This window comes from Nilaparvata lugens, chromosome 11, assembly GCF_014356525.2.
Source record: "Nilaparvata lugens isolate BPH chromosome 11, ASM1435652v1, whole genome shotgun sequence".
Classification (NCBI taxonomy): Eukaryota; Metazoa; Arthropoda; class Insecta; order Hemiptera; family Delphacidae; genus Nilaparvata; species Nilaparvata lugens.
The window spans coordinates 45,084,205-45,103,798 of record NC_052514.1 but is presented as its reverse complement, the minus strand read 5'-3'; the positions used below and the strand labels follow the sequence as shown (position 1 = coordinate 45,103,798).

General features: G+C 32.5%; 1 protein-coding gene across 1 annotated transcript in view; it reads left to right on the top strand.

Moving 5' to 3' along the window:
* Positions 1 to 19,594, top strand: part of LOC111049110 (cytochrome P450 4C1) — a 49,931-nt gene that overhangs the window by 28,663 nt on the left and 1,674 nt on the right. The window contains exons 5-12 of the mRNA XM_039438531.1: positions 2,195 to 2,383; positions 3,594 to 3,663; positions 5,080 to 5,206; positions 7,934 to 8,030; positions 8,240 to 8,349; positions 9,693 to 9,761; positions 12,009 to 12,177; positions 15,384 to 15,563. Coding sequence (XP_039294465.1) covers positions 2,195 to 2,383; positions 3,594 to 3,663; positions 5,080 to 5,206; positions 7,934 to 8,030; positions 8,240 to 8,349; positions 9,693 to 9,761; positions 12,009 to 12,177; positions 15,384 to 15,563 — 1,011 coding nt within the window. The remainder of the gene's footprint in view (positions 1 to 2,194; positions 2,384 to 3,593; positions 3,664 to 5,079; positions 5,207 to 7,933; positions 8,031 to 8,239; positions 8,350 to 9,692; positions 9,762 to 12,008; positions 12,178 to 15,383; positions 15,564 to 19,594) is intronic.

Sequence of the window (19,594 nt, the reverse complement as noted above, 5' to 3'; positions counted from 1 at the left end):
AGTTTGTCTCAACTACTGGACTGATTAACTTGAAATTTTGCATATAGATTCTTAATTAACCAAGGATATGAATTATAGGCCTATTTTTTATTCTTTAAGATTTCATTACGTCAAGTTTCCAGTTTGTCAAATTTTAAAATGGACCCTTGCTTAGCACGGGTTTCCTGCTAGTAGGAGAGCATAATGCTATCTTATGAAAATAGAAAGAAAAATAAAAATCTTAGTACCCTTTTTTTGAAATATTTAATCACAACATGTTTCGGACATTGATGCCATTTCCAAGTGATATGGAGTAAATAAATAAATACTGCTGAAGATTTAGAAACTGTTGTCCTGTATCAATGTCTAATAAATATGTGGTTGTGACAAAATAGAACTGTGTTTTTTCAATTATATGAGAAAATTCCACAATATAAATTCTCATTCAACTAACTTAATATCTTAAGTGTAAAACTGTAGACATTTTATTCATCTATTGACACTCTAGAAGCTAAAGAATAGGATTTGCTCTATTTGAAGAATCCTTTCTGTGGAGTCTATTTTTAGCAAAAGACTTCGTGGATTTGTAAGTGAATGTATTATCCTGAATACAGTATCGAGATTCTACTCCAACTCCGAAAGGAAAGCCAAAAATCACAGAAACAATAGAAACTTCAGTACAGGGTTGTGATCACTATAACATAAAATTTAATCGTTATGTGTAGCCTTTTCTTCATTTATTTATTGAATATATATTTAATTAATTTTTGCTAATAAACTATTGGGAATGATAGTAGAAATGAATGCATATAATAACCCTTACTACTTACTACTACCCGTATTTCACTGTATTGCATTTTCAAAAAGTTGGATATTTTTTAGAACAAAATATTCTGTCACGTTTGCTCACGGCGTTTTTCAAAATACCGTCCACCTCTAATTACTATTGACTAATGACTATTATCCTAGCTTGCAGAGAGTGATAGTATCATAGAGGAAATTTATACTATAATAAAGGAAAGAACTGCGGCTTATATACACGTACGGGATAGGAGAATTATGTTTGACGCATCATCACGTCTAAACTACTGGACTGATCATTAACTTGAAATTTTACATCTTAATCAACCAAGGATAGGAATTATAGGCCTATTTTTAATTCTTCAAGATTTCATTACATCAAGTTTTCAGTTTGTCTCAACTACTGGACTGATTAACTTGAAATTTTGCATATAGATTCTTAATTAACCAAGGATATGAATTATAGGCCTATTTTTTATTCTTTAAGATTTCATTACGTCAAGTTTCCAGTTTGTCAAATTTTAAAATGGACCCTTGCTTAGCACGGGTTTCCTGCTAGTAGGAGAGCATAATGCTATCTTATGAAAATAGAAAGAAAAATAAAAATCTTAGTACCCTTTTTTTGAAATATTTAATCACAACATGTTTCGGACATTGATGCCATTTTCAAGTGATATGGAGTAAATAAATAAATACTGCTAGAAGATTCTTATTTTGATCATAAATGTTAGTGTATTCATATGATTTCATGAACTAAAACTATAAACTGTGGATTTAAATTCGCATGATCCTATCAAAAATGTCATAAAATCATATGAATACACTAACATATATGATCAAAATAAGAATCTTCTAGCAGTATTTATTTATTTACTCCATATCACTTGAAAATGGCATCAATGTCCGAAACATGTTGTGATTAAATATTTCAAAAAAAAAGGGTACTAAGATTTTTATTTTTCTTTCTATTTTCATAAAGGTAGCCCTATACAGAAAATATATAAATAAGATGCTATCTTATGCCTTAGCAGCTGTCTATTTTAGGTATTTTTCTCTTTTTTCTTCCCAAGAATGTGAAAACAATGGAAAATCACTGTTTTAAAAAGTATTTGAAAGTTCCATTGATGAAGAGGTGCCTATATTAGGCTATATATAATGTACATGAATTCTTTTATATTAATTTTAGTGACTGATTTTATGTTTTATACGCATGATCTGAATATTGTTCTATGTTACTGCTGTAAAGTATTGACGTTGTTGTGACATTTTGTGTTTTTAACAGTAAATGATTTCATTTGATTTGATATGACAGGCCTATTATTGAATTCAAAAAGGATGGAACTTTATTAGGAAACTTTATGGAACTTTATTAATTTTATAAAGAATTACTACATAATTTTTTTCCTCGTTCCAGTTGATAAATGGAAGAAAAACCGCAGAGCTATCACGCCTGCTTTCAACAATAAACTGTTGGAACAATTTGTGCCAGTTTTCAACCAGCAGAACAAACTCCTGGTGGAGAAGTTGGCGCCCCATCTGAACAAAGCGGATCAATTTGACTTGTTCGACCTGATCAGTCCTGCCACTCTCGATATTATCTGCCGTGAGTAGTGGTTCGGATCTCACCTTAATTCAAATTCAATAAGTGACGCTTTATCCACTATATAAACACAACTCATAATCATATTTATAATATTATGATAATATTATAATAATTGCATAAGTATAGAATATATAATCCCAGGTTGTGATTTTTATATTTTACCGCAAATTTGACTTTTGAGTGAGTTGTGAGATTAACTTCCAATCTGTCATAATTCATCTATACTATAATAAAGTAAAGAACTAGCTTATACACGTACGGGATAGGAAAATTATGTTTTCCTACAGTTACGTTGAAAAGTGGCCATTGCTGCACTGATTACAGAACGCAAAGAATCACTTTTCCGCTCTAGTGCGGGAAAAATTTTTCTGCACTCCAGATTTGCAACATGGCAACGCAAAATACTTAGTAGGTTATATGGAGCAACAGTGCAGCAAAATCAAAATGAAGTTGGTAACAGTGACTGCTGTGGCTGCTATAGTGAGCAGAGGTGCAACGAAGCACAATGAGCTAATTATTATTCATTATATATTATAACCAAGGACAACGAGGACTTTAGTATTTTAGGATTAAGGTTTTTATCAATAATAAAATTACACAGAAAAACATTTGATGCATTTCAGGCAATTTTACCCATAATTACCCACTTTTCATATTCAATGGTAACTGTAGGAAAAACTTAATGTGAAATAGGTGCGCAAAGTTCCTCTGCTGCACTCAAGAAACCATTCCGCCCTCGCCTACGGCACGGGCGTAAACGTTTCTTTCGGTGCAGCAAACTGTCACTTTACGCACTAGTTGCACAAATAACTATTGACGCATCATCACGTCTCAACTACTGGACTAATTAACTTGAAATTTTGTATATAGATTCTTATTTAACCGGAGGATGGTTATAGACCTATTTTCAACTCTTTAAGATTTCGCTACATCAAGTTTCCAGTTTGTCATGTTTTAAAATTGACCCTTGCGGATCACGGATTAAGCCTACCTGCTATTTATAATTAAATGTTATGCTTCTAATTCGACTATTCAAGTGGCTATTCAACATATTCATCAACTTATTAAAAATGATAATTCATTACTGTATAATTCTCCAAATCGCTTCCCTGCGGTTCGGAACCCACCTGAAACTGTAGGTCCACCTAATTTAATATGGGCATCAGCCTCAGCAAAAAAATACTGAAACCAAATTTTTTATTGATTTCAGAGACTGCTCTGGGAATTGATGTCAAGGCACAAGACAATCCTGAATGTGAATTCGCTCAAGCGCTCTACAGGTAATCAAATTTATCTTTATATAGAAATAAAATTGATAATCCGAAGAATTAGTAGGTAATATACGGTATTGTAAGCCTAATATTAAGTTGAAGTAGAAAGTTTTTACTCACTACTGTCGATAGGGTACCGGTATGTGGAAAGTGAGTGAACACACTTCATACCAAGTCGTTTTCTTCAATAATTACCTACCTATTGTTCTGGTAGTATTTTTCTTTATTGTGAAATATTTATTATTGTTGCTCTTTATTAATCATTCTTTGTTAATCGAACAAAATGAAATCAATTTTGCTTTTGTTTGACAACGAATTGCTATAGGATTATTTTCATTATTTTTCTGGAATTGTACTAGAAATCTTCTCCATGAATTGACTTCCAAGGATAATTATGTGTGTAATATTCTGTTTTATGTGCTTTTTGACTTCTATATTAAGCTTTTGAATTCAAATTTGAAAATGTATGGGGTGTTTTGTTTCAATGTGGGGATTAGTGAAGAATTAAAAAGTTTAACATAACATTCATTTGGACAATTTATTTTATGAAATCGGGACGAAAAGAAGTTTTGGACTGTAGTCTGTTCCTTAGTTCTTAAGTTGATTGTGGATTATGAATGAATAAGTAAGTAGCCTACAGTATAGTTATTTGTGCAACTAGTGCGCAAAGTGACAGTTTGCTGCACCGAAAGAAACGTTTACGCCCACACCTTTAAACTGGAATCAGAGTGAGTGTTGCGTAGTCAACTTTTAATCTCGTAATTATAATAGTGAAAATTAGTAGTAGGCGAGGGCGGAATGGTTTCTTGAGTGCAGCAGAGGAACTTTGCGCACGTATTTCACATTAAGTTTTTCCTACAGTTACCATTGAATATGAAAAGTGGGTAATTATGGGTAAAATTGCCTGAAATCCATCAAATGTATATGTGTGTAATTTTATTATTGATAAAAACCTTAATTTATTGTCAAATTGAATAAAAATGTTGTCCTTGGTTATAATATCTAATACTAATAATTAGCGCGTTGTGCTTGGTTGCACCTCTGCTCACTATAGCAGCCACAGCAGTCACTGTTACCAACTTCATTTTGATTTTGCTGCACTGTTGCTCCATATAACCTACTAAGTATTTTGCGTTGCCATGTTGCAAATCTGGAGTGCAGAAAAATTTTTCCCGCACTAGAGCGGAAAAGTGATTCTTTGCGTTCTGTAATCAGTGCAGCAATGGCCACTTTTCAACGTAACTGTAGGAAAAATAAATATTGTCTTTTATTCTACAATGGGGAAGATAAATGGAAGTAGTAGCCTATAGTATTCCTCTATTCTAATAATACGTCTCATTGAAACGTTTCTGTTCAATGAATAAATTTTTATCAATTTAATTATCTATTTTAGAGTACAGTAATTATGATAATTATCTATTTTAGAGCTTCCGAGCTGGACTACATGAGAATCTATAAGCCATGGCTGCATACAGACTTTGTCTTCTACAACATCAGTTACGGAAAGGAACTCACCAAGATCTACAAACAGCTTCATGAGATGCCAAACATGGTAAGAGTTCCTTTCGAATAAGTCCTAGTTAACTAACATATACAATATAAAGCATGAAGTCCCCTCTCATTTTAAACTTTAAATTATAAAAGTTTGTGTTTGAAGTTTAAAATGTTTTTTAATAAAAGGGTACTTCATAACAATAACAATAGTTTAAAGTTTTTAGGCTTAATGTTTGATCACAGGTTGACCTGGGAACCCCACATAAATTTCGTTTCTGCTAGGTTATCAAGGGTTATCTATTTGTTAAGGCTGTTGAAGAATCTTGTACCGGAAAAATACATCAGAAGCTCATATTTTGCTTTTTTTCAAAGCATAATTGCATACGGAATTTTAGTATATGGAAACAGCTGCCACATCAATAAGGTCTTGCTTTTGCAGAAAAAGGCTATCAGAATATTGACAGGTGCAGGGTATCTAGATCACTGTCGACCTCTTTTCAAAAAAACAAAAATATTGACTGTCATAAATCTCTATATATTTCAAGTAATCATGCACACTAGAAAGAATCTCCATAGCTTGAATAAAAGATCCAATATTCATGCTTATGACACCAGGAAAAAAGACCACATTTGATATTCATCCATATCAACGTCTTGTCATAAGCATGAAACACTATGACAGCATAGGCTTGAGAATGTACAATAAGTTGCCATTGGATATCAAATGTTGTGAAAATATTGTTATTTTTAAAAAATTACTTTTTGAGTGGCTGGTTTTGAGACCTTTCTATTGTTTGACAGGGTTTTTCGATTCTACTTGATGTAATTCTACTTTGTGACTTTAATCTATTGCTTTGACTTTATTATTTCGTAATTGTATTACCATGACTTTGTCAATTACCTATATTGGTCTACGGCAATAAAATCTATTTATTTATTTATTATTATTTATCATGTTTTTCGATTCTACTTGATGTAATTCTACTTTGTGACTTTAAACTATTGCTTTGACTTTATTATTTCGTAATTGTATTACCATGACTTTGTCAATTACCTATATTGGTCTACGACAATAAAATCTATTTATTTATTTATTATTATTTATCATGTTTTTATATTGTCTATATATATAAAAGCGAAATGGCACTCACTCACTGACTGACTGACGGACTGACTCACTCACTCACTCACTCGCAGTACTAAAAATCTACCGGACCAAAAACGTTCAAATTTGGTAGGTATGTTCAGTTGGCCCTTTAGAGGCGCACTAAGAAATCTTTTGGCAATATTTAAACTCTAAGGGTTGTTTTTAAGGGTTTAAAGTTCGTCTTTTAGCATGTATATTCTTTTTCTCCCAATCTCTTAATTATAATTGAAATTTCCATATCATATGTTACTATAGAACCATATTATAATCTAGATAGACTACCTCTTCGAAACAGTTGTTAACTGGCAACTAAATTAATAATTTTGTCAGGTTGGCATTAAGTTGAGTTGACTTTGTTAGGTTGGCACAAAGTTGAAGATTTAAATGCATTTATCGCGGAAAAATTGATTGGGCACTGCTACTTCAATCCTGGCAATATTAAATTACTAGCCGTCAGGCTCGCTTCGCTCGCCATATCCGTTTAGCCAGACGTTTAGTCTGGCCCCCCACTGGATTGTCCTAACATATGATAAAAATGCTCAAATGAAAAATGCAGGTGAGGGAAGCGAGCCTGTTGATTTCATTCTTGGTCGATCCAGTCGGGGGTCCAGGGGGCGGAGCCCCCTGGCTAGACGGATACGGCGAGCGAAGCGAGCCTGACGGCTAGTTTTTGATAAAGCAGCACATACAAGTGAAGTTATTTTATCCTAGTTACTGTATATATTAAAATAGACACAAATTAATATGCTATCGACTATACATTATTGGAGAATTCTTCACTAGCAAAATGAATTATTGTCAATTCGATAAAAAAAGGTACCTAGCCTACTTTTCCATACAACTTTATTCAGCAATCAAGGTGAAATAAAAACGATATTGTCAGTTCCACATAATTTATTTGAGCCAAACTTAAGATCCAATGCACTAAGGCATCATCTTCAGAGGTATTTTTTAATTAATTATTATTAAACGAAAATCCCAATTAAATGCTGAAAATCACCTTGAAGACTTCTACTGCAAATATTGACAACAGGGTAAACAGCTAGATGGAAATTCAATGAGCGCTACTATTAAAAAAAAATTCAGCCCGGGAATTCATTAGAATTTGAATAATTACAATATATCAGTAATTTCCATCTGTAGAGAGGTCTTTTTTATTATTATTAAACGAAAATCCAAATTAAATGCTGTAATTCACCCCGAAGACTTCTGCTACTGCAAATATTGACAACAGGGTAAACAGCTAGATGGAATTTCCATCTGTGGTCTTTTTTTGGTTAGACTCACCAAAAGTTTAACAAAAAATGTAGACTTTTGTGAAGATTATTCCTTAGTGCATTAGAACTTAAATTTGGCTCAAATAAATTATGTGCAACTGACAATATCGTTTTTATTTTAACTTGATATGGAGAAATTCCACAATACCTCTGTTCATACTGTAAATTTTATTCAGCATTTCATATAATATTATTGAAATCTTCAAATAAAAGAGTAGAGCATGAATTTAAAAATTCGAATAGCCTACAATAATATTATGATTGTATGATTTATTAAATACTGATATTAACGGATTCATTAAGATCGGGTTCCATTATTGCTTGGATCTTTAAGTTTATAAATTGAAAACTTTGTTCACAGGTCATCAAGAAGAAGCGTGAAGAATATGAGAAGAAGAAAGAGACAGAGAGATTGATTGCTGAAGGAAAGATACCAGAGCCTGTAGAAGAGGAACAAGGTAAGAGAGTATAGTTCGTTTGTCTTGGAAATTTGATTTTTTCACTTTGCCTACATTATTACACTCTGTTCAACTCATATTGTATCTTCATCCTGTTTTAACAAAGCATGATTATACAGAGTGAGTGGTGAAGAGGACGAAAAGTCCTAATTTCGCCAAATAAGTAATATGATTTTATCTAATTTCATTCTGTTTCGATTTGGTTACAGAGCCACAAAGATTGAAGGTGTTCCTGGACATTTTGTTCGAGCTGATTGACTCGGGAACGAATTTCACAAACGACGATCTGAGAGATGAAGTTGTTACCATGATGGTCGGGGTAAGTAAAGAAAAACAATCTTATTTTAATTGTCGACACAGGATACACAAACTTCATTCAATCAGCAATTCTATCAATTATTATAAGTTTAATTATTATCAAACGGAAATCCCAATTAAATGTTGTAAATCCCCCCGAAGACTTCTGCTACTGCAAATATTGACAACAGGGTAAACAGCTAGATAGGAATTCGATGAGCGCTACTATTCAAAAATTATTTGTCAGCCCGGGAATCGAACCCGGTATTTGTTTGTTCTGTATGCAAATATTGACATTCCCGAGCTACAAATAATTTTTGTATGGTAGCGCTCATCGAATTTCCATCTAGCTGTTTACCCTGTTGTCAATATTTGCAGTTGCAGGAGTCTTCGGGGTGATTTACAGCATTCAATTAGGATTTTAGTTTGATAATAGTTATTCATTGATTAGCATTTGAACAAATGCGATTTCCAATTTATTCCTATCTGTATTATAAGTTTATGATTTCTCTAATTTATTAACAAAAAATTCATGATAATTTGATTTACCAGCATTCATGGTTGAACATCATCCTTGAATTTTTATTTTAAATGATGAAAATATGTTATTTTTGTTGATTAATAAGAGAATCAACAGGCATTATTATTATCCATAGCCTCTTTTTAGTAGCGATTTTTGATTAATCAATTTATTTAGGTACTAAAAACAATTTCTAAATCTTATTCACGAATGATGTTCATTATTGTACTTTCCTTGTGAGTAACTATAGCCTTTGGTTCACTTTTTAACAATATTGTGAAACCATACAAAATATTATTCAAATATTTAAGTGTTTTGATACGACCACTTGTCAAATTTATTACTTTTTTATTCTATTTTATAAATTAGACTCTTTATAATGATTGGCTGAAACTAGTCGTATTCAAAAAAGTATAGTGAAAAAAGATACTTTATAGGCTACATAGGAGGTAAATCATTTTTAATATTACTATTGAATTTTATAAAACTTTAAAGTGAAAAAGCACTCACATTTTTTGATGTGGCAACGTCCGTTTCGTGCTGGTATCGCACATTTTCAAGCCAAACAGTCCTGTGCGATACCAGCACGAAACGGATGTCGCCACATCAAAAAATGTGAGTGCTTTTTCACTTTAAAGTTTTATAAAATTTAATAGTAATAATAATAGTGGAAACAAGATGGATAACCAACAACACATTTTTAATAATTAATTATATTCTACTTTTATATGGGAAATAAAACCATACAACTCACATGAACTGAGAAAACGTATATGTGTGTTTGTTAATTTCATTTATTTGAGTTGATGAGCTTATTTAAAAGTTTATCATATCATTTTTCACAGGGAAGTGAAACCAGTGCTCTCACAAACTGCTTCTGTTTACTCATGCTTGCCATGCACCCAGAAATCCAGGTATGTAAATCAAAACAAATTGAGAAATAAGTTGACTCAATTTAAATACGTTGGTTCATATTGTTTGGAACTCATTACAACGGCTTGGCTCAATAACTTGGCTATTTTGAAACCTTAGACTAGATTTAGAATATGTTGTAAGTAGAGAATATACTTATAGAATTAATATAGAATATGAGTATTGAATATACTTAATATAATATAGAATCTGGTCTCTTCTAGATCTGGTCTAAGTTTGAAACGATCTATAACTTATTTCGAAAAGACAAAAAATAGCTGGATTCTCTACGACTTAATTATCCCACATTGTGTCAAATTCATTTATTTACTTATTGGATGATGATTACAATATCACCTGGACTCTAAACTATCGATATTCATATTTTTTATTATTTAAGACATCACTATACAGTTTGGGAAATTACTATACAGGGTTTTATTAATATTGAGGTGTCAAGTATTAATTAAATATAAGATTGTTCATATCAGATTCAACTTGTTATATAATAGTAGTAAAATACCGTACATGAATTTAATAGTTTATGGAAGTTTGGTTTAATCACGTTTTTGCCTCTCCTGAGGGTCTAAATAAAAAAAAATGGACATGTTATATTGCCTTACTGTGGTTGGTGATTCGCATATCATATAATAAATAATACAATAACTCCTACAATATGAATATATCCTTTAAATAGAATACGGTACTACAATAGTTTATTGTCGAGATTTTTTTCCTCTTAATTCACTTTCTCTAAACATTTCAATTGTTGTTTTTGTGCCTCAGGACCTTTAAAATTAAGAAAATTGAGCAAGTTGCCTTCCAGTGGTAACAGATTCACATAAATATATTTTCAAATATCTTCTCCTATTTGATTATCGATATTTTCTCTCCTTTTCAAATTTATTATTGTTTCTGTATCTCAAGGCCTGTAGAATTAAAAGAATCAAACATGTTGACTTCCTGTTGTTATCAGAATCATATGACCAGAATAGGTAATAGTTATTTATTATCTATAATACCATAGAGAAACAATAGCATGAGGGTGTATATGATATAGAGTGTTCATGTCGTAACTTTTTCTGTTATCTCAAGCCGATAGTCCACGTAGTTCTTTCCCATAAAGCTATGTGACGCTGGCAGTCTCTCATATTGTGCCGTTCATACTATCTCACCCGGCCAAAACAGTAGAAATCAACAATAATGGACAGTAATAGGCTTGAGATAACAGTAAAAGTTGCGACATAAACGCCCTATACCATGGGATATCTACACACGCTATTGTTTCTCTATGATAATACTCACCCTATTCAACAGAATTGTTCCATTTGTACTGCTGTGATTAGATTAAAAATATGTATTTCTTATTTTTAGAACTCTTGGCTGGAGCTCAAGGCTTCTTCTTCCAGTTACGCCATAAACTATTGTATTTTAATGATTATTTTTATTTGTGAAAATATTTCTTTTCCTCCACCTACTGTCAAAAGTACTTACTTTACTCCCTGAAACATAATACTAAAGTGTCACTTTTTCGCTCTCGGTACTAAAAAACAGAAAAACTCCCTAGGGAATAAAAGTGACTCCATTTAAATAACATGGGAAGCATCTCTATTTTAAAAACGTACATTTGGAATAGGTCAGAAGGTCTAAGCTCTGATGAGGAAGCATATAGAGTAGTCATTAAACCAACTAAATTCAATACCTCAACCAGACATTTGATCGATATATAAAATTTATGTTTTTATGCTGAAATTATTATTACAAACTTCATATCACTATACTAAAAAAATGTATATATTTTTTTCTTTTATTCCATGTTATTCAAAATATCAGCCAACGAATATTACTTATTAACTAATCAAATTTGAAACGGGAACTTCATCATAGCTGTAGTTTTGGCTGTCATTGTTGTTACAACTTTAGCCGACAGATAGTGCTGTCAGAGGAGAACTGTGATTACAAACCAGCTGTTTCTGTTTACTTTTTAGATTATGTTGTAACACATTGTTTGGTCACATGCGGTTTTAAAAATTATTTTATTAGCAATTTTTATAATAATGTAGGTGGAGGAAAAATGTTGTGTATATCACGAGTGAAAAATGTTTTTTCTCCCTCAGGAAAATTGTTGCCCTCGGCTTCGCCTCGGGCTTCAAACTTTTCCCTCAGGGAGAAAAAACAGCACTTTTCACTCTAGATATACAAATAACTAATTCATTCAGTAAGTTTTCAATATTGTTTTTGTGCTTTAGGACCGAGTATACAACGAGATCTACTCGATCTTCGGAGACACAGATAGAGAGGTGACTATGGACGACCTGAACAATCTGGTCTACTTGGAGCAGGTGATCAAGGAGTCCTTGAGGAGGTTCCCCGTTGGACCCATCTTCCTCAGGGAGGTCAAAGAGGACATTGACCTCAGTGAGTATTCTACATTAATCACTCAGCTACTCGCCCCACTACTGTTGGTAATAAGGAACGTTATACCACAGAAAAATGAAAGGAACAATAATAATTATTAAACGAAAATCCCAATTAAATGCTGTAAATCACCCCGAAAACTTCTGCTACTGCAAATATTGACAACAGAGTAAACAGCTAGATGGAAATTCGATGAGCGCTACCATACAAAAATTATTTGTAGCTCGGGAATGTCAATATTTGCATAGCAGAAGTCTTCGGGGTGATTTACAGCATTTAATTGGGATTTTCGTTAATTAATTATTATTTATCAATTAGCATTTGAACAAATTCAACTTCCAATTTATTTCCATATGTGGAGTAACAATTATTTTTATTTGTTATAATTTGTATTCTCTTAATCTATTATTTTATAAATTTCAAAGGATACTATAATTATAATTTTTTATAAATAAAAGTAATTTCTTCTATAAATAAAAGAAAGTGCCTCGAAATCATACATTTTAAAAAGTAGCAATAAATTTGTAATACTACTATCAAATATAAGTCCTAATTAATTGATGAGTCAAGAATAATAAATTTGTTCTTGAAAGAACCTTGTTCTTACAAATAAATAAATAAATTCAATTTTATTGTCAGCCAGCCAAAAAAGCACAAGACAAAGTCACACAAATAGAACATGAAATAGACAGTCACACATTAGGAGACACATTGTTATTTAGATTACATCTCCAAATATTACAAATAACAATGACAATATTACAAAATTAAGCAGCTAGTTCATACGTGCTAACAATAAGAATTAAGGTATGCTGATTCTGCTCTCGTAAAATTCACTTAATTTATAAAAAGGATTTTTTGCCAGCCAATCGTGCACCTTTAATTTGAACAGTTTTAGGGGTGTTTGTTGGAGGTGTAGCGGTAACTTATTATACACCTTTTGCCCAACTGCTTCAAAACTGTTTAAAGATTTAGACAATCTTTGGTATTGAATATAGATCTGTCTATTGTTTCTGGTATTAACAGAGTGAACAGTATTTCTTAATTGATAACGATGCAGATTCTCCTTAGTGTATAACAAAACAGAATATATGTACTGATTTATTACTGTCAGAATTTTATTATTCATGAATAAAGGCCTACAGTGTTCTAAATAAGGTGATTCCGTGATTATTCGCACGGCTTTTTTTTGTAGCAGGAGAATATCGTTAATGTGCGCTGAATTTCCCCATAGAAGAATACCATAAAACATGAAACTGTGAAAGAAAGAAAAGTATGCTGTCCGTAAATATAATTTTGGTACCGTATTAGCAAGGCTTCTCAGCAGATAGATCACTCTACACAGCTTAGTGCTTACATATTTGACATGAGGCTCCCAAGTGAGTTTTGGATCTAAATGTACACCAAGAAATTTTATACTAGATGCGTTGAGAGTAGCTCCGTATTTCAAATTGAAATTGATTCTTTCTGTCTTATCTGAATTCAATACATTTGTAGTTATACCTACTACAATATGTAGGTACAGTAGTTGAGAAAGTAGGTACGGTATTACTTTCCACAAAAAAACGACACCAAAATAAAATAGTAGAATAAAATAGAATTTAGTTGGTCATAAAATATTTACATGAATACATTGACTTTGTCAATTCTTTTTTTCTATTGATTTTGAAACCTCCTGTTTCTGTTAACATTTATTATTGATAACACAGCCACATCATAGAGAGATAGATTATAGCAGAGAATATATTCCATGGAATAGAGTAGAATAAAATAGAATTTAGTTGGTCATAAAATATTCACATGAATACATGGACTTTGTCAATTCTTTAAACACTGAAGTAAGTCAAACAAAATTACAAAAGCACTATAAGATCAGTTAGTATCAGTACAATGTTACAATAAAATATGAATCACATAAATCGATTCCAATCTATCCTGAAATAGTCATGTACGGTATACAAACATTCATCAATTAACACTGCTTTCAATATTTTTTTAATAGTGTGCTTATGTCGTGGTTATAAACCAATTGTCACCATACTCTTGGTATGGGTCGTTTCAAATGTCATACCAATTTTTCGTTAACTTAAGCCTATTCTGTCGACTATATATTGTCCTTCATTACTGTTTTTTTGGGATGAGAGTGTACAAGCCAACACTGTCGACCATAAATCTATTGTCCTTTATCACTGTGTTGTTGGGGAGAGTAGAGTGTAAGAACGGCACAGTATGGGAGACTACCAACTTCACATAATATAGATTCACGAAAAATAACTGCAAGGACTATTGGGTTGAGTTAACAGTAAAATTGTTACATAAACGCCCAATATATCACATCATAGAGATAGATTATAGCAGAGAATATATTCCATGGAATAGAGTAGAATAAAATAGAATTTAGTTGGTCATAAAATATTTACATGAATACATGGACTTTGTCAATTCTTAAACACTAAAGTAAGTCAAACATCTATATGCTGATATTTTTACTTTCCACTTTTCTATCTCTATCTCACAAATTATATTGTTTTGAATGAAAAAAGACTAAGAAATTGTCAAAAAACCACTGATTTATTGATAATTAGAAAGACCGGTTTCGGTTATTACACCATTGTCAATCTCTGATAAACTCATATACTCACAATTATATTGTTTTACATTATTGATGGGCTTATTATCAGAAATGTAGCATTTTTCTCTTGATGTTGTATTTCATGACGAAATGCTATATAATAACTTTGTTGAAGTCTAGATATTTTCTTTTCAAGTAGAAACACATTGTCTATAAACTACTTATTTTCCTTTCAGTCTTCCACTCCTAACTCAATATCAGCCTACATTATTTGTTATATTCCCTTCTAGTATTCCACAAGCCCACTACCTTTCCATTTATTTATTGTATAAAATACTATAATCATAGTACAATTATGACATTGGAGGAAAAACTAGGCTGAGCCTGTACTATATTTCTCTCCAAAAATTTTGATAAAATGTTAATGTTGTCCAAAAGATAAGGTTATATAGTCACACACTGCTTCGTCGTCACTTGATTTTCGGTCCAGAAATAATGATGATTTAAAATTTTGAATTTTGAAGGTTGATTTTATACTCTAAATGAATCACAGAATGTATCACAATAATTCATCAAAAACCTACCTCGCAATTAACATACGGTAATTATTTTAAATTTTATTTCTTGTTTGCAGCTTCGTACACACTTCCAGCCGGTTGTACAGTGGCCCTATGTCCGGTTGCAATGCACATGCGCGAAGACATCTACGAAAATCCGGAGAAATACGACCCCGAGAGGTTTACAGCCGATAACATTGCCAAACGCCACAAGTACAGTTTCATCCCTTTCAGTGGTGGCCCCAGAGGGTGTATAGGTCAGCTATTTATCCGTTTTATTATTATTATCAATTCATCGATAATTAGGCTATAATTGATAAAGGTATTAATTAATTAGAAGTACTATCTATTAAATTGATATCATATTATTTTATTACAAGCAGAGGTAACCCGTGCTCCGCAAGGGTACTACAATAAGAAACTTGACCTAACGCATATGTAGTGTTATACAGAGTTATCATAAAAGAATGGTGCGGTTTCGAACATGGTTTAAAGAAAAACCAAATTTGATGATGTTTATTCATCTAATTTGTCGTCTCAGGCAGTTTTTTACATAATAATTGATAAATTTAAATATGTGCGGCTTTAGTCGTTCAACAAAATATCCAAACGATAATCAATTTCTCTCCAAACATTCGCTAACATTTCATTGGTTATGGATGTCATTGCTTCATTAATCCTGTTTTTAAGTGGTTCAGGTAGAATTTTTCTTGTAAATTTACATCAAAAACATTGTTTATTCACAAGAAATCGCGAACTGAACCACTTTAGAACAGGATTAAAGAACCAATGACAACCATAATCGAAGAAATGTTATCGAATGTTAAGAGAGAAATTTATTATCGTTTGGACATTTGTCGAGCGACTAAGGGCGCACTTATTGAAAGTTATTAATCATGTAAAAAAACTGTTTCAGACGACAAATTAGGTGAATAAAAAACATTAACTGTAAGTAATTTGGAACAGGGTTTTACGCGATTTTCTCGAAAGCGGCTCCAACGATTTTGATCAAATTCATACCTAAAAAAGTCATTGATAAGCTTTATTGACTGCCACAAGTCCTATATCTGTAAAAATTTCAGGAGCACCGCCCCATCTATGCAAAGTTTGATTTTGGATTCTGAATTATCAGGCTTCAGATACAATTTAAACAAAAAAATTCAAGTGGAAAAGATTGAGCATGAAAATCTCTACAATTAAAGTTCAGTAAAATTTTCACCTAAAATTGAAAATAAGCTTGGAATTCGGAAAAAAGTGATTATTTTAATTGCAAACTGTTGATTCTATTAGATCATTCACTATGAAGAGATAGCAGAGCTCGTGTGTCTATTGCGTTATTGTCCTGTCACCAGCTGGCTCAGATCTTTGAATAGTAGTATACTTGAAATGCGCGGGAACACTAGCGTCAGTGATCAATTTTCATAACGGCAAGGAAAGTTGTGTGAGTGCGCCACACCAGATTTTTTTCGACCGTTTTTGCAAAAATCATTATTATTCATGGATTTTATGAAAAATGTAAATCTCCCAGATTTGGTTGTTATTCGGGCTATGATAAAGGTTGAACTAACAAGTGTTGTGCTATAATATGGAGACCTTTCACCACAATACAGGGTGAGTAATTCACTCAAACATAAAATCTCACCTCCACTCTCAGATCAGAAAAATCACTCATCTTCAAACGCTCATAAATCAAGAATAAATAAATCAAGAATAGGAATGAATTTTGCCAATGTGTTGACGAAGAAGAATATTATTATACATAGGTGCATAAATCTGTACGCACCTTAAGAAGCAATAAAAAAGACTGCTTCAACTATTATAAATTTATATTTTTTCATTGTATTATCATTGAATGAATGCCGAATTGAAATTGTTTCTATAGTGAGGTCCACGTTATAATGGCAGTGTTTGATTAGCAATGGTATTGCTATCCTTGACTATCATTCAACAAAGCGGATAGCACTATCTCTTTCTCGCTTTGTTCTGTTGCCAGATCGTCTTCTAACAATGCAGAATTTATGATTAATTAACAAAATATTTTATCTTAATTATGAAAATTCATTATGAAATTATTTAAAAATATTTTTTTTTTTTGCTTTTTGCTCAATAAAATATAATTATTATTTAAACCAGAATGAACAGTTGAAATTACATATCAATAAACCTGTATCATGAGGTGAAAAATTAATTATACAAATTTTGTTAAATCCACAAAAATTAAGTTTAATTAAAACCCATACTCGAGTTTCAATGCCATATATACTATAGGCATCACCTTCAGTGGAAACTTTTAGCATTAAAACTCAAGTATGGTTTTTAAATAAATTAATTTTTGTGGATTTGACAATATTTGTATAATTAATTTTTCACCCCATCATGGGGAAGTTCCACAACATTTCTAAAAAAACATTGTAAACCTGTATCAGCTACCGTATATAGAAGGCATTGACAAGACAGAGGATCGGCAACGTAGTTCTCCTATCTTTCTTCATTGCCATTATAACGTGGACCTCACCATAGGAGTTTAACACACGCGATGCTGTATTAACTATTAACCATTAACTACTATAAATTTACAGATGGAAATAAAGAAATAATTCCCGGGCTGACAAGTAATTTTTGTATGAAAATCATAGAACTTCCTTCTAGCTGTTTACCCTGTTGTCAATATTTGCAGTAGCAGAAGTCTTTGGATGATTTACAGCATTAAATTGGAATTTCGTTGAATGATAATTACTATAAATTTATATTATTTTTACTTTCCTTGCCCTATTACCATAGGTAAGGAAAGTAATTGCTTTCCGAAAAAAAATCAAGGTACCCCAATTTCTAAATTACTATACGTTTCAAGGTCCCCTGAGTCCAAAAAAATGGTTTTTGGGTATTGGTCTGTATGTGTGTGTGTGTGTGTGTGTGTGTGTGTGTGTGTGTGTGTGAGTGTATGTGCGTCTGTGTACACGATATCTCATCTCCCAATCAACGGAATGACTTGAAATTTGGAACTTAAGGTCCTTACTCTATGAGGATCCGACACGAACAATTTCGATCAAATGCAATTCAAGATGGCGGCTAAAATGGCGAAAATGTTGTAAAAAACAGGGTTTTTCGCGATTTTCTCGAAAACGGCTCCAACGATTTTGATTAAATTCATACCTGAAAGAGTCATTGATAAGCTCTATCACCTGTCGCAAGTCCCATATCTGTAAAAATTTCAGGAGCACCGCCCCATCTATGCAAAGTTTGATTTTAGATTCTCATATTATCAGGCTTCAGATACAATTTAAACAAAAACAATTTAGTGGAAAAGATTCAGCATGAATATCTCTACAATTTATGTTCAGTAACATTTTCACCTAAAATTGAAAATAAGCTCGAAATGCGAGAAAATAAGATTATTTAATTGCAAACTGTTGGCAACTGTTGATTCTATCAAATCATTCACTATGAAGAGATAGCAGACTCCGTGTGTCTGGAGCGCTATTGTCCTGTCACCAGCTGTCTCAGATCTTAGAATAGTAGATTCGATATGCGCGGGAACACTAGCGTCAGTTGATCAATTTTCATAACGGCAAGGAAAGTTGTGTGAGTGCGCCACACCAGATTTTATTGCATTATGATTGAACTAGCCGTCAGGCTCGCTTCGCTCGCCATATCCGTCTAGCCAGGGGGCTCCGCCCCCTGGACCCCCGACTGGATCGTCCAAAAATGAGATCAGCAGGCTCGCTTCGCTCGCCTGCATTTTTCATTTGAGCATTTTTATCATATGTTAGGACAATCCAGTCGGGGAACCAGACTTAACGTCTGGCTAAACGGATATGGCGAGCGAAGCGAGCCTGATTGCTAATAATATAATATTCCCAGGATTGAAGTAGCAGTGCCCAATCAATTTTTCCGCGATAAATGCATTTAAATCTTCAACTTGGTGCCAACCTAACAAAGTCAACTCAACTTAATGCCAACCTGACAAAATTATTAATTCAGTTGCCAGTTAACAACTGTTTCGAAGAGGTACTCTATCTAGATTATAGTTCTATAGTAACATATGATATGGAAATTTCAATTATAATTAACGGGTTGGGAGAAGAAGAATATACATGCTAAAAGACGAACTTTAAACCCTTAAAAACAACCCTTAGAGTTAAAATATTGCCAAAAGATTTCTTAGTGCGCCTCTAAAGGGCCAACTGAACATACCTACCAAGTTTGAACGTTTTTGAAAATCCGGTAGATTTTTAGTTATGCGAGTGAGTGAGTGAGTCAGTCAGTCAGTCAGTCAGTGAGTGAGTGC